The sequence below is a fragment of the Lethenteron reissneri genome, chromosome 13 (genome assembly GCF_015708825.2).
Source record: "Lethenteron reissneri isolate LAM-NWPU_2019-01 chromosome 13, ASM1570882v1, whole genome shotgun sequence".
Taxonomy (NCBI): Eukaryota; Metazoa; Chordata; class Hyperoartia; order Petromyzontiformes; family Petromyzontidae; genus Lethenteron; species Lethenteron reissneri.
Window position 1 is genome coordinate 733,941 of NC_083791.1, and position 16,797 is coordinate 750,737.

The window sequence follows — 16,797 nt, forward strand, 5'->3', positions numbered from 1 at the left end:
ATACTCCTTGTACAGATGGAATACAGATGGAAATTAATTCACTTGCTGTACTGCCATCGTACCCTGGCTAGCCAGAAAATTATGACCAACGCCCACGTGTAAGAAGGGAGTTTCTCAACTGTGTGTGTAATCCACCCACCCTCGTTTCCAAAGTGCAGCATAGCCACAAGCGCTGTGCAACTTGAGCGCGTGTATCTGAATCGTTTTCCCTAGATGTTCGTGCAACCGGTTGTCAGCAGTTTATTATAAGTTATTGTACGTAATTAATCATTATAATTATTAGTTGCACAACCTGTTGCTTACAGACTCCACTTGCACAGGTAAGGCCCACTGAGCTATGTAATGCTCTTTTTCAGAAGTGACCTGGCCACAAATGATAGCTCAACGAAGTCATTTATCACGTGGAAATTTATAGCAGCCAAATACTCTAAAGGCACGTAGATTCTAAATGTGGAGGGAAAAACTGGGGGACAAAGAAAAAAATCCATGCGACCACGGGGAGAACACGCCAACTCCAAATATACAGAGGCATAGGGGTTAGCATCAAACCCATAACTTCCTGAATACCAGGCGAGGTAGTTAACATCTCACCACCACAGCGCCCGTCCTCGGCGTTGTGACTGTGCGTGAGACACGTTACCTGGCCGAGCACGTGAGGTCCATCCACCGTCTTTCCGTCATCATCGGGACCCCAACTGAAAGGCACATGAAGCTTGACCGGTTTACCGTCATGGATAACAACCCGCAAAGACCAGCGTGGTGAAGTCTGGTCAAAAACAGAAAGGCATTGGAGTCCTTCATCCAGCAGCGGATTAATACAGGGCTATGCATACATCCATTTTAATGTGCAATTTTATTAAGGGACTGTGTGTTATCTTGGTGTAGTCTGGGACTGTTTTTGTATTGCTGCCTTGCCCAAGATTGCATTTGGGGTGGAACAATCAGCAGGAATTGATGTACATTTGCAATTTGTACTTATATATTGGATTTATTTATATTTAGTGACTTGCTTACCCTTCCTATACTTTGCACTCCTATCGTGTTTTTGTGTTGTTTGCTGCTGTAACTTTCTGACCCAGTGCCCCTACCGGATATCTGCGAAAAAAAGCTTCATAGCTCATCGGATTCTTCCAGTCTAAAATAACAGAATCGTCAGAATCTTTATTTAGAGTCGTGCATCCTGCAGGTAGTGTATTGTACTTGGTATTGTAGTGTTCAGGAAGCAGTGCGAGACGTGGTACGTGTGGGGTTATTTATTATTTATCATTCATACTCTTGTTTGCCCAGCAAGGCGTCATGGGGTCTCAAGGCTCTCGTCCAGGAGGGTCCTGCTAAGTTTACACAGAAGGGGGCGATGATGCTGCTGCTGTGTTTAATCCCAAATGTGGCCTTCGTAGATACTACTCACCAAAAGCACTTGCCCCGACAGTCTGTTAAGGCGATACAGGCGATCTTTATCTTTGATCCCAATTCAGAAATATGCAGGTAATTTTCCAGCATTGGAATGTTTGGCCAATACCAGTTACATTTTATGTTCTGATTTGAAGCTTTCATGACTGCAGGAATCCACTCTTTGTTACTTTCGGTAAAGTCACGTAGGTATAAAATAAAATAAATCACTATTATTTTATACCTACGTGACTTTACGGAAATAACCAGAGTATTTTACGTTTTCTTAAGCTATAAGAGCAAAGCAGAGAACCCAGTCAAAATCAACAAAAGAACAGAGTAAGAACACAAAAAACTCCACACAGAAAGGCACCCGAGACGTGAACCAAACCCAGGCCCTTCTTGCTGCGAGGCGCGAGCGTCACTGCTGTGCCACCCTGCCGCCTGGTTATAACGCGCGGGCAAGTGGGCATTACGAGATGTGGCTTGAAATACAAATTGCCCAGTTGCGGTAACGTTGCTGTGCCTACCTGCAGCTGTAGATGTGGTTGAGCTGGTAGTGTGTGTTGAATGCAGTGGCCTCCATGTGATCAGTCAGGGGCCCATCCAACAATCTGATCCCTGCAATCACACGTACGCACGCACACACACGACAGTTGTTATGCAGTCATTAAAAGGGGGGTGGTGACGCGGTCGAGCGGTAGCGCGTTCGCCGCTTGTTACGGAGGTTCACCATTTGAGTTTGGTAGCCCCCAACTGAAGGAACGTGAAGTACGCACGTATGTATAACTTCTTTCACACCGTACATAGCCAACCGTGCTAATCGGGAGGTGCGGGGGAAGGACAACAACATTTTTTTAAGCGCTGCTAGTGGGTGGCCAGGTTTGACTCGTGGAGGGCGTCGTACGAGGTGTGCGGCACTTGCGGCATGTTTTGTTGTTCAAACGGAGTTGCTGAGCACAGGCCCGAAATGTCATGTGGCCAACAACAAACACGGCACTCTATCTCGATTGCTGAACTCATTTGTGGGAATTGTTCAAACTCACCGCCGTGAACTAAAACAATACGAATCAGCGCGTGGTTAAGACGCTTGTACACCGTGTGGAAATTGAATTGGTTTGGCTGTGTCGGGTAGTGGAGGGTCCTGATGACAGATTTGGTCGAGATCAAATAACACTATGTAACACAATTTTTGTTCCTGGGTAGTAAGTGTTATTTCGTAATTGCTTATGCCTAAAAAGTATAGAAAATGGCTATTATTCCCCACAAACTTAGCTTTTGTGACCAGGACAGTGATATTTTGAAATTTTACTATTTTCAATGAGAAAACAGGCAAATTTGTGTCTTTTCCTTCACATAAAGTCAGAAAAAAACAACATGAATCAAAATTAACATGTATTTATACTAAAGTAATACAAAAATGACAACAAAAGATTTCAAAATGAGTAATTTTTCGAGATTTACGATTATACTGTAAATCACTTTCACGAATCAGCCCCCAAATGTAGCCTCCCATCATGTTCTCGTTATACTGTCCTTGGTAGCGGCGTTCAAAGTCCAGTATATCCTGGTGGAAGCGCTCGCCTTGCTCATCCGAATACGCTCCCATGTTCTCCTTGAATTTATCAAGATGAGCATCAAGTGGTTCACAATCGATTATTATAATCGATTGTGAACCACTGTTAACGTTGTAATGGATAAGGGTTGGCACGTTTCTTGAATTGAGCAAGGTCATAAAAGTTTGGGAACATTCACACTGCTATTTACTTAATTTGAAAACTCGTGGCAAGTGTCGCCCCCCTTCTGTGAAAACCCGGCAGGACCCTCCTGAAAAAAGTCCTGAGAATCCGTGAGGCTTTCCCGTACAACAATAATAATGCATGCATTGCTTTATAAATACAATTCAAATTCCAACTGGGGATCAGCCAATCATCTTTATGGAGGTCGATAAAATAAATAAGTACCACTTTGTGGGTAAGTCATCTATGGTTGCCCATGTATAGACTCACCCCCACCATCGGAATGTGGAAATTCCACCACCGGTTCAGGGCTGTGAAGAGGAGATGATCACCTCCTCAATGCTCATTTCAGCAGGAACTCACTTTAACGTTTGTAATTAGCTCAAATTAAAATTCCTGGTGCGGTTTTGGGATTGATATCTGAACCGGTCCTGGGCACCACCATTTGCAAAAAAAAACTAGGAATCCCTCTGACTTCAGCTGCCAAATGGTTTGTCTGGACCCCCGCCACGGTAATGTGGAAATAACCACCGGCTCAGACCATAAGAGGTTTTTTTTTGGGTTAGATCACATAAATGTAAATGTGTCATTTAACCCGCCACCACCCGAGACAGCCAATTAGTAAGGTTTGTCACATAAACAAAACGTGCCAACTAGTTACCAGTTAAGTAAATCGGTGTGTTGGAGATTAAACCCACAACATTAACAATTCGAGTACCGTGACATTTCGCTGGACCACCGAACAACCGATCGAACGAGCGCAACGCGGGGAACGCACCGGCCACCCGGGAGCCGTAGGCCGCACCGACGCCGCACAGCGAGTTGTTGGCGACAGCGGCGATCTCACCGGCACAGCGCGTGCCGTGCCGGCTCTCTTGGTCGCCGGTGCCCGGCCGTGGGTCCTGGTCTCCGTCGGTGAGGTCGTAGCTGCCCTCAGCACACTGGGACACACACGTGACATGTGCACATGTTACCTGCGCGCGTACGTGAAGTATCGAGATGCCACTTGCGTGCGGTGTTTAGTGACCTGGGCTCAATTCCCAGCCGCAAGCCAACTACGTCAGCGGCGAGTGATATCTCCGCTGGTGCTGAGCCTCCACTATGTCGTCCCAGCCTTGAATGAGTATCTGATGCGGTGTGTAAACATTAGTGCAGAGGAGACAAAGTTGGCCAGGAGCGGCGTTCGTTGCACCACCCCCTTACGCACTGTGCCGTCCTTAACACGGGCTCACTAACCGCACTTGCCCCATCAATCTATGTAGGCTATACAGGGGATATTTGTATTTATCTTTGTGTGCTGGTGTGGTGTGTGTGCACGCAAACACGTACATAGTTGCTCTGAAGGTCCGGAAGGGTGTGCTCCACCCCATCGTCCACCACCGCCACCACCACCCCCTTCCCCGTCACCCCTCTCTCCCACACCCCTGTCACGTTCAAATCCATTCCGGGGGTGTGCGTGTTTCTCTGCGCGAAAAAACAAACGTGAAATACACTGTTAGGGACACCAACCAAGGCTGCATTGTTAAACACGACCCCAATGCCCTGCCCAACGAGCCACTGGTTGCAGTTGAGAGCGTCGACACGCCAACAAGTTCGCTGCTTGTTGCAGTGGTTCACAGTTTGAACTCAGCAGGCTGCCCTGGCTATTACCGCGGGTGCACTCATCATAAATACATGCCGTCTGCTTCACAGTGGACATTACAGATACCATGTGTTACTCAAAACAAGTAGGCCATTGCGTGCCGGCGTCGTGTTCCAAACTTGCCAAATTAGACAAATTACCTACAAATTACTCAATTGGCATGATGCATAGCTATCCTCACCCCTCTCTGCCAGATTAATGCTCCACTTGCAGGCTGGTTGGCGATGAGTCACCTTGTGCCGCACAGGGACTGAAGCCACTGGGGTTGCCCTTCAAATATTTGAGATGAGATTTAAGGCGCTTGAGTTTCTGAACCATATAAATAGAAAAATTATTATCACTATTACACGATAAGATAAAGAACCCCGTATAGCCTTAACAGGCTGTAGGAGCAAGTGATATGAGCAAGCACCTATGAAGGCCAGCACAGCACACGAGGGGGGTGGATGGCCAGCACCACACCAGGCCGCCATTGTCTATCAAGTAGCGATGTTTACACACCGCACCAGGTACTCGTTTTTTGAGGCCGAGTCGACCTTGGGGTCGGCCCAGGTCCGGTTCAGATAGCCGTCAATGGTGTTGGCCCTGAGCGGGAATTCAACTCGGGTTGCCGGGTTCATAGGGCAGCGCGCGAACCGCAACACACTACCGCTCACCCCAATGATAGACATACACACACCCACACATTCTATTTCACGTACCAGGTGCCACTGTTTGGGGAATTTTGGGTCGTTAAACGGGAGGCTGCGTTTCACTCGACGTAATCCTTTTTGCTCCACAGACCACAACACAGCTCGGTGCTGTCGCAAGGCATCGTGGGTCGTCTTCCGCGCATTTCCGCTTAAGCCTGCGAGGGGTGCACAGAGTGGCCGCGGAGTGCAGCTGCGTTACGGACGGCAAGTTTGTAAATATTTTTCAAGTTTCAGAGGTGTGTCAAGTTTATTTTGTTTAACTGGGCGAGAACTCAGGAGACGATGAGAGACTCATTAGCAAGTCACGCCAATGTCCCCTGGTGGGGAACCGCACTGCGTGTGTTGTTGCACCAAAGTAAATGTAAAATGGCCAACCCGCCATACTAGGGTAATCTCATTCGAAATTAGTTTTTGTTTCATAATAAAAAATATAATTGGCATGTTAATTTGCGTTTTCGCAGCCAATGTTTACGGCTCATCATTTGTTTTGGTGGAGGTTGTTGCATTTGGGCATTTTCAGATATTTGTGACATTTTAAAACATTTCCTACTGGAGAGATTTTGGAAAGCACATGCCAACACCTCCTCCCTGTGCTGGGGCTGTTTTGCTGAAGTTCGAATTTGGCTCAGTCTCTTACAACTTTTTCCAGATTATACGTTTATTTTAAAATTGAGTTTTAGGTCAAATACATTCCAAGGATAAACAAAATGACGAACAATATTGTGCATGGCTATGGAAGACAAGATCTGTTTGATGATGGAAGACAAAAATGTACACATTAAACCTAAACTATGTAAAAAAAGTATAAATTTGATTTCCTGCTCAAATGAGCATTGAGGCGATGCTCAGCTCCTGTTTTCAGCCCAAAGTTAATAGTGGAAATGCCACATTGCTATGGCAGGGGTGTGTATGTATGTTGAACATCTTTCGTATGTAGCCAACCGTGCTAATCGGAAGGTGTGGGTAAATATTTCCATAGGATCACTTTTGACCTTTTCACAGTGATATGTATTTTATGGACCCCGCAGGATGATGAGCCGAGTCAAACTATGTGGGTCATACATGATTGTCATGGTGAAATTGCGTACCATGTGCAACACTGACATTCACATCAACGCTAGCAGTTTGGAACACCTATAGCTGGTTCGTGACAGGGGCACACCTGTGTGCGGGTGTGAGTAGAGGTAAGTGCCCGTCAACTCTCCGATCTGCCCGTGGTTCTCCAACCCAAGTGACGCGGCCACGTCTCGGGCGAGGCGGTCGAAGCGGGCGCGTGTCTCCTTCTCGCGAACGTGCCACTGCACCTCGTGGCGTCCGGCGGAAGACCGCGAGTCCGATCCGAACTCCCCGTGAGACGGCAGACCCGAACGCCGACCCTCGACCTCCGGGCCGCTCGGTTCGGGCGCCACGTCCCGCTCGTCGTCCGCCGACGGAAGGCGCAATCGGGCGGCTAAGAGGAGCCGCCCGCCCGCCGGCAGGCTAGCGGCGTGTTGCGGTCCCTGTCCCCGCAGGGAAGCGATGCCGACGAGCAGCGCGCAGCCGAAGCACAACAGCGAGAGGGGGAGGCACAGCGACGCCAGCCTCCAGCGTGGCGGGTGGCTCGGCGGCGGAGAGGGGCGGGCCTTGGCTGCCATCTTACATCGGCCATTTTGACTCTTCTTTCAGCGTCATAAAACCATCACCGCACTGTCGAAGAGAAAGACAAATGCGGAGTTTCTATAAAGTTATTTGTACGTGTGGTTGATTATTTTCTTGAAAATGTAGCATGTTGTTGAGAAGCATTGAAAACGAATTTCTTTAAAACTGCTTAGTTTGTTGTCCTTCCCCCGTACGATGCGAAAGAAGTTCAACATACATACATATACAGTAATCCCTCGCCACTTCGCGGTTTAAGTTTCGCGGCCTCAGTGCATCGCAGATTTTTCGAACTGATTTAAAGGCCTCATTATACCTGTGCAGTAACACCATCATCATCATCATTCATCATCACATTCATCGAACTGCACAGGTCTGTCATCGTCGTCATTGTCATCGTCATTGTCGTCGTCGTCATTACTGGAGTCAAGTCTCAAGATACTACTGTCATTGGTGAGTGTAGAACACCATAATACGTATCGTATGAGAGAGAGAATGTATAATATTAAGGTTTTATAATTAAATAGATTTAAGTAAAATATATATATATAAAGTATAAATATACATATTTTAAACATTCTGGTACCCACACACACATAGACGGAAATTCCTAGGGGGCCAATCCTACTTTGCGGATTTTCACCCATCGCGAGGGGTTCCGGTCCCCATTAACCGCGATGAACGAGGGATCACTGTATATTCAATACATATTACAAGGTTATGGTGGTTTCTGCATCCCGCTTAAGCCAGAGATTAACACAAGCGTCCATAATTTATCCCCAATTTTGCAGTCACTTACCATAAGTGGCCGATATTACGGCTGGCGTAGCATTAATGTGCAGAGCCACACGCCCCCAACCACTTTAGTTCACGAATGTTCACACGAACTGCACCAGCAACTACTACCAGCAGTGACTCATCCTGCTGGTATAGGAGGCATACATGGCTTAGAAGGGCACTCACGTGGCGAGTGCTGGACACCACTCCCCATGCGTGCCCTACGCACAAGACGCAGCACTCCCCCCACAGTGAACTCTACACAAATGAGCAACGGCAAACAGCAACCTCTGCAGAAAGCTTTGCTTGTGTTGGCTGGCGTAGTTTTTTTGTGTGTATGTAATAATGGTTACTTATATAATAACGAGGGTCATGCTACATTGGAATGTTTGGGCCACGGCAAGTGACATTATACATGTCTGGCTATGGGAGAAAACTGGAGAACCCCGAGGAAACTCATGCAAAACAGGGAGAGAATGTGAAAGCTCGGTACAGAAATGTACCCGAGCGGCATTGGTGCCGTGCCATAAACAGCCCCCTTATCTGCCACTTATATTATCCGCAGGCACGGTCGGGTCCGCACAAACTCCCCGCATCTGCGGGCCTATTCTTCCTGTATACTCTAGAGTACGTTACGGCGAATAATATTGCGCAGTCCACAAGGAAACTTTTGATGTGCAATGTATGTTCCACACCTCCGATCGTGAAAATGCTCGTTTCAATAACAGTGCCTCGGGGTAAATGAAAATATCGTACAGTATGATGTGTTTGGGATATGGCAGTGGCTTCGGGAGGACTCCGTCCAGCCAGTGGCTTGACCACGGTTGATTTTAATCGTGTACATGTTTTTTAACACAACAATTAAATGTAAATTTGAAAAAAGATATAGGAATCACTAAGGATTTAACAGTTTTCAGCTAAGATGTAGTTCGGAGATCGCCGGTTCAATTTAACCTTCCCGGGCGGGCAGTTGAAACCATGGGGCAAGTTTTTTTTTGGGTCATCACCGAGCTTCCATCTTTCATAAAGTACAGGCAAATATAGGTCAACAACAAGAACACGTTCTAGTCATTGTGTAAGCACGTTAAAATGTGTACAAATTAGCTTAACATGCTTAAGCTGTTTTTGGCTTAGCGCCACTGACGGCAATAAGCTTGGCTTTGAAACGGGGAAGGGGGGGGGGGCAAGCGTCACTGGCAGCTTTACACCAAAACTTTGGGAGCGGCAAGCCAATAGACTGCCACTCGTTTTTGTTTACATGGGAAGATGCTCAGTGAGATCTTTGTGCTGCCCTGTGATGAATAACGCATTCAGCCGTCAGACTTCAGGGACAGCCCTGCAATTTCTTGCTGGAGCCACTGGTGGCGGAAGGACCTCCAATAGAGAGAACTCAAGAGAGCCACTCTCGAGAGAACAGTACTTGGCCTACTGCAAGAGGTGAGAGTACCCAAACTGTACCCTACCAGATATGACCAGCCTGCCGATCAGCTGACTCGTGTGCCCATTGATACGGAGTGCCACGGTGGTATACAGCAAGTCGTGAGTTTGGTCCCGATCCTGACGCCTGTATATTTGGATGTTGCGTGTCTCTTCCTGTGGTCACATGGATTTTTCTCTGGGTCCTCAGGTTTTTCCCTCCACATTTAGAATCAACATGCATTTAGAGTATTTGGCTGCAATACATTTCCACAGAAGCTACTTCATTAAGCTACTATTTGTGGCCAAGTTGCTTCTGAAAAAGAGCGACACAGCTCTGTGGGCCTTACCTGGTAAAATTAAAATAGTTTATAGTTTAGTTTATGTACGTATAGTCAACTCTTTCGCACCATACTGCTGGATGGACAGAGGCGGGGGGAATTATCTAAACGTTCCCCATTTTTTTAAAGTTTCAACTGCCTCGCCGGAAGATGGAATGGAACCTGGGACATCTTTGTTGCAGGCCCATTGTGATGGCCGTCACACGACGGTGGCGTCCCTGCATACTGTACTGAACGTATGTAAAGTAAAACAAGTTGGTGAACGTGCGAAAACAAAAAAGATGTGAGAGCAGGTTATATGAACATCGTACCAATTGGCTAAGGTGCTCGGGACATCCTGAAAAGGACTAAAATTATAACGAGTGGGCAACTGAAAACTGCCTATCTATGTAAACACTTGTTTAAATAGTTTTTTTTTTACCGCTGTTCAAACAATACATATAAGTAAATTGCCCATGGACAGCCTCCACACAGTGATCCAGACACAACGCAAATAGCAGTACAGCGGGCTTTATAAAGGTTTTTGTAAGCTAGGTTAAGCAATGTACAAATAATACCCTTATACATAACATACACACTGGGCACCATGAAATAAAACTATACCGCACAAGTTATCTGGGGGCATGCATGCCTAGCTCTCTCTACCTTAAAGCACAGATGAAAGTGTAAAAACTTTTACACTTGTTCAGGTTGTGAAAAGCAAAGGTGCAGCCATGCAATTGCTTACGCACACTACTGCCGGCAGAAGAGCCTCCACTATTTGGCCTACTCTTCCACGCTGGCTAGTTGTCTTGAAATAGATTGGGAATACTCACACTTTACCCCACTGTAAGGCTCCAATAAAGAGGAACCGTCACAGGCTAATACGGCGTGGGACGAGCTCGATCCACTGCTGCTGTGCGACGAGAGATGCCAGGCATCAACCTCGAGCGAAGAGGCCAGGCAGCACAAAGGGCCACGTCTTCGAGGGCTAAAATATGCACACAGTTCCCACACTTCTCACCACCAATCTTGAAGGCTGAGAAGTGAAGTAATTCCTTGTGTATAACGCTGAACGATGTTTCGTCTTATAACAACAGAGTCATGACTGCAAATTGCATCTCACAATACGTTCAGAAGCCACAGACAATCTATAAGGCAGCCAGGCAGTGTAGAGCTGGCGCCAACAATTGTGAATGCTCTGCCGTCCTCTGTATATTGAGATGTTTTCAGCCAATCAATGAGTGTTCATACATGTCGAAGGAAGCCGGAGCACTCGGAGAAAACACAGGCGTGAGAGGGGAGCACGCGTGTATAAAACAACACCACACTATGCACGGTTTTAGTTTACATCTCCCTCAGCAGCACCTGTAGAGAATAGGCATTGTACCCTACATGGGAACGATGTACACATTCACCCTGATTAGAGTTCATCAGCAAAGTACAGTCATAGGAACCTACATCACTATGTGCCAGTTTAATGTAAAAAAACAGATACCATCAGGACAGCATAACCCCTTCTACTGTATTGCCCTAAGTTGTGCCTGGGCTCCTCGAGATAATAAATATGATCACGCACTGTCGACTCTTTTCTACTGCACAACCTGGAGACGCCTGGTTGTTGTTTATCCACTGCAGAAGCCGAGCCGTGCCGCTCACGTCACACGCAACGTACGAGTTGAGATGCCATGGAGCTTGACGCCGCGTCCTCACAGTGGATTTGACTTATGTCACGTGCGACACACGGGAGTATTATCCACGCCGCCCCTGGCCCTGTTTGACCCCCGAGCACAGATTCAGACATGTGTCATGAGGCGAGCGTTTCACGGTTTAGTTCCGGTTCAGCTTCGCAAATAAAACGACCCATACGACAAGAGAGGGCCCTGCGCTGGCGCAGCTCAGATTCGCCGATGGAACAGGGGTACGACAGTCCTCTCTAAAAGCACGACCTGGAACGACTTGGATATTAAACAAGTCCACCTGCACTGAACTACTAAACTGAACTTTGTATTTTACCAGGTAAAGCCAACTGAGCTATATATTGCACTATTTCAGAAGTGACCTGGTCACAAATGATAGCTCAAAGTGGCTCATCATGTGGAAATTTATCGTAACCAAATACTCTAAACGCATGTTTTTAAATGTGGAGGGGAAAACCGGAGGGCCTGGAGAAAAATCTACACGACCACGGGCAGAGAGACGTGCAAACTCCATAGGGTTGGGATCGAACTCATAACCTCCAGTATACCAGTCGAGGTAGTTAACATCTCACCAATGTGGCTTCCAATTAATGAAGACAAAGCATCATCTTTTACTGCCACGATCCGAAGGTGACGATATGCACCGAAACAGTGTCCCGCGATGCGTGTCAACTTGTGGCCCAGTTTTCAACGCACAGTGTTGGCCTTCGTAAGCACGGCACAGAGTGGATGTGTGGCCTCCACCTGCACACATTTCCCAAGTGTGGAATGCGTGTCCTGCATACGAGGTCGATTCAGGCAACTTTGTTTTTGTTAAACAAAGTTTCTGAGCACGTGCCCAAATGCCCAATATGTTTAGAGGCCAGCAACAAGCAGCACCACTATCAAAGTTGTAATGGATAAGAATTTTCACGTTTGAGCAAGGTCATAAGAAACCTTGAAAAAAATGTTAAGTATGGCAGGGAATTTCAAAAGTGACACAGCTCGAGGGAATGAGCAGGAAGAGAAGTCTGGTGACCTGCGGTGTGGTGGTTGAACCCACTGTGCTTGAGGTGAATCAGTCTGGAAGACCAAGTCCTCAACATGGGCGGAGGAGCCAAGGAGTGAAGTTCACAGGAACCATCGTAGTCGTGATAGACGAGAGGTAAGGAGCCGAGAGGTAAGGAGATGACTGACTGCCCGTGAGCGAGTGAACGGAGTGAATCCAGTGAGTGCTGGATCACCAACGCGCCTCTTTCCATAACTCAGAATCAAAATCTTTGTTTATACTGGAGGAATGCGATGAGCTATAAAGCTATTTTTTTACAGATGTCCAGTAAGGTGCGGGTCAGAGAGTTACAACAAATATACCTGCGTGCACACAGGAGACAATCAGCCTTAAATTGCCCACATGTCTGTCGGTTGTTGAGTTATTAACGCCTTCCAACTGGGTTAAAATGCAATTATGCACGAGCGTTTGCCAGTCGGAGCTGATCCACTTAAAGATGATTGACTTTGAACCAAACTTTAGTTTAGTACAGAGTTATGTTGCTATTCATGACTCGCCCTATGGACATCCGGGCACGCTGATCGATATGGGTCCACTGCTGCCGCACTCTTGGAGAGACAGAGACCACGGTGTGTGTCGTGAACGTGCAACCACATTCGCTCTCACAGCTCCACGATGGCTGCGATGCTGCCGATTAAACAGCTCAGCAAGCAAAGACCGGGAACGCCTGAAATCACCAATGCTTGTAACACCTCACTACCGCACCACTCCCCTCACCTCCACTCACCTCAACCTCACCACCCACCTCAACCTCACCACTCCCCTCACCTCCACTCACCTCAACCTCGCCACCCACCTCAACATTACCACTCCCCTCAACCTCACCACCCACCTCAACCTCACCACTCACTCACCTCACCACTCACCTCAGCCTCACCACTCACCTCAACCTTACCACTCACCTCAACCTCACCACTCACTCACCTCACCACTCACCTCAACCTCACCACTCACCTCAACCTCACCACTCACCTCAACCTCACCACTCACCTCAGCCTCACAACTCACCTCAACCTTACCACTCACCTCAACCTCACCACTCACTCACCTCACCACTCACCTCAACCTCACCACTCACCTCAACCTCACCACTCACCTCAACCTCACCACTCCCCTCACCTCCACTCAGCTCAACCTCACCACTCACCTCAACCTCACCACTCACTTCACATCCACTCACCTCAACCTCACCACTCACCTCAACCTCACCACTCACCTCAACCTCACCACTCCCCTCACCTCCACTCAGCTCAACCTCACCACTCACCTCAACCTCACCACTCACTTCACATCCACTCACCTCAACCTCACCACTCACCTCAACCTCACCACTCACTCACCACTCACTCACCTCAGCCTCACTACTCACCTCAGCCTCACTACTCACCTCAGCCTCACCACCCACCTCAACCTCACCACCCACCTCAACCTCACCACTCCCCTCACCTCCACTCACCTCAGCCTCACCACTCACCTCAGCCTCACCACCCACCTCAACCTCACCACTCACCTCAGCCTCACCACCCACCTCAACCTCACCACTCACCTCAACCTCACCACTCACCTCAACCTCACCACTCACCTCAACCTCACCACCCACCTCAACCTCACCACTCACCTCAACCTCACCACTCACCTCAACCTCACCACCCACCTCAACCTCACCACCCACCTCAACCTCACCACTCACCTCAACCTCACCACTCACCTCAACCTCACCACTCACCTCAACCTCACCACTCACCTCAACCTCACCACCCACCTCAACCTCACCACCCACCTCAACCTCACCACTCACCTCAACCTCACCACTCACCTCAACCTCACCACTCACCTCAACCTCACCTCTCACCTCAACCTCTCACCTCAACCTCACCACTCACCTCAACCTCACCACTCACCTCAGCCTCACCACTCACCTCAACCTCACCACCCACCTCAACCTCACCACCCACCTCAACCTCACCACTCACCTCAACCTCACCACTCACCTCAACCTCACCACTCACCTCAACCTCACCACCCACCTCAACCTCACCACCCACCTCAACCTCACCACTCACCTCAACCTCACCACTCACCTCAACCTCACCACTCACCTCAACCTCACCACTCACCTCAACCTCACCACCCACCTCAACCTCACCACCCACCTCAACCTCACCACCCACCTCAACCTCACCACTCACCTCAACCTCACCACTCACCTCAACCTCACCACTCACCTCAACCTCACCACCCACCTCAACCTCACCACCCACCTCAACCTCACCACTCACCTCAACCTCACCACTAACCTCAACCTCACCACTCACCTCAACCTCACCACTCACCTCAACCTCACCTCTCACCTCAACCTCTCACCTCAACCTCACCACTCACCTCAACCTCACCACTCACCTCAACCTCACCACCCACCTCAACCTCACCACCCACCTCAACCTCACCACCCACCTCAACCTCACCACTCACCTCAACCTCACCTCAACCTCACCACTCACTCACCTCACCACTCACCTCAGCCTCACCACTCAGCTCAACCTCACCACCCACCTCAACCTCACCACTCACCTCAACCTCACCACTCACCTCACCTCACCACTCCCCTCAACCTCACCACCCACCTCAACCTCACCACTCACCTCAACCTCACCACTCACCTCAACCTCACCACTCACCTCAACCTCACCACTCACCTCAACCTCACCACTCCCCTCAACCTCACCACCCACCTCAACCTCACCACTCACTCACCTCACCACTCACCTCAACCTCACCACTCACCTCAACCTCACCACTCACCTCAACCTCACCACTCACCTCAACCTCACCACTCACCTCAACCTCACCACTCACCTCAACCTCACCACTCACCTCAACCTCACCACTCACCTCAACCTCACCACTCACCTCAACCTCACCACTCACCTCAACCTCACCACTCCCCTCAGCCTCACCACTCACCTCAAGGCCTCACCACTCACCTCAAGGCCTCACCACTCACCTCAAGGCCTCACCACTCACCTCAAGGCCTCACCACTCACCTCAAGGCCTCACCACTCACCTCAGCCTCACCACTCCCCTCAACCTCACCACTCACCTCAACCTCACCACTCACCTCAAGGCCTCACCACTCACCTCAAGGCCTCACCACTCACCTCACCTCACCACTCACCTCAACCTCACCACTCACCTCAACCTCACCACTCACCTCAAGGCCTCACCACTCACCTCAAGGCCTCACCACTCACCTCAACCTCACCTCTCACCTCAACCTCACCACTCACCTCACCTCACCACTCACCTCAACCTCACCACTCACCTCAACCTCACCACTCACCTCAACCTCACCACTCACCTCAACCTCACCACTCACCTCAACCTCACCACCACCTCAACCTCACCACCTCACCTCAACCTCACCACTCACCTCAACCTCACCACTCACCTCAAGGCCTCACCACTCACCTCAAGGCCTCACCACCCACCTCAACCTCACCACCCACCTCAACCTCACCACTCACCTCAACCTCACCACTCACCTCAACCTCACCACTCACCTCAAGGCCTCACCACTCACCTCAGCCTCACCACTCACCTCAAGGCCTCACCACTCACCTCAACCTCACCACCCACCTCAACCTCACCACCCACCTCAACCTCACCACCCACCTCAACCTCACTACCCACCTCAACCTCACCACCCACCTCAACCTCACCACTCACCTCAACCTCACCACCCACCTCAACCTCACCACTCACCTCAGCCTCACCACTCAGCTCAACCTCACCACCCACCTCAACCTCACCACCCACCTCAACCTCACTACTCACCTCAACCTCAGCACCCACTTCAACCTCACGACTCACCTCACTCCTCACCTCGCCACTCAACTCACCTCCTCTCAAATCCGAGCTTCCACGCTCCCACTCTACTCACCCACCACTAGCCTCACAAACCACATTCACCTCGACTCACACTCACCTCATCTTACCTCACAATCATCTCCCCCCCACCCACAGCCCCAACTCACCACTACACTCCCACTCTCACCTCGCCCCACTCCTCACCCGACTCACCCGGCAGGGCCCGGCTTGGAGTGAGGAGTCCACGGAAGAGACGCGGCGCTCGTCACATCCGCGACTCCGAGACACGCCCCCAGCACCCCCCCCCCCCCCCTCGTACCCTCCCCTCCCCTCCCCCAGCACCCTCCCCTCCCCGCGTACCCTCCCCTCCCCTCCCCCACCACCCTCCCCTCCCCGCGTACCCTCCCCTCCCCGCGTACCCCCCCCCTCCCCTCCCCGCGTACCCCCCTCCCCTCCCCTCGTACCCTCCCCTCCCCTCCCCCAGCACCCCCCCTCCCCTCCCCCAGCACCCCCCTCCCCTCCCCTCCCCCCGTACCCCCCTCCCCTCCCCTCGTACCCTCCCCTCCCCTCCC

At 49.8% G+C, this 16,797-nt stretch overlaps 1 protein-coding gene across 3 annotated transcripts in view; it reads right to left on the reverse strand.

Annotated features, from left to right (window-relative positions):
• PCSK7 (proprotein convertase subtilisin/kexin type 7) overlaps nt 1-16,500 on the reverse strand; it is a 28,306-nt gene extending 11,806 nt beyond the window's left edge. Inside the window, exons 1-7 of one of the 3 annotated variants that reach the window (XM_061550834.1) lie at nt 16,439-16,500; nt 6,625-7,148; nt 5,472-5,617; nt 4,458-4,592; nt 3,907-4,069; nt 1,920-2,010; nt 641-695 (exon numbers count right to left, since the gene is read on the reverse strand). In XM_061550834.1, coding sequence (XP_061406818.1) covers nt 641-695; nt 1,920-2,010; nt 3,907-4,069; nt 4,458-4,592; nt 5,472-5,617; nt 6,625-7,096 — 1,062 coding nt within the window. In that variant the 5' untranslated portion in view covers nt 7,097-7,148; nt 16,439-16,500. The other 2 variants (XM_061550835.1, XM_061550833.1) reach the window with 2 other exon arrangements.
• Nucleotides 16,501-16,797: the final 297 nt, after the last annotated feature.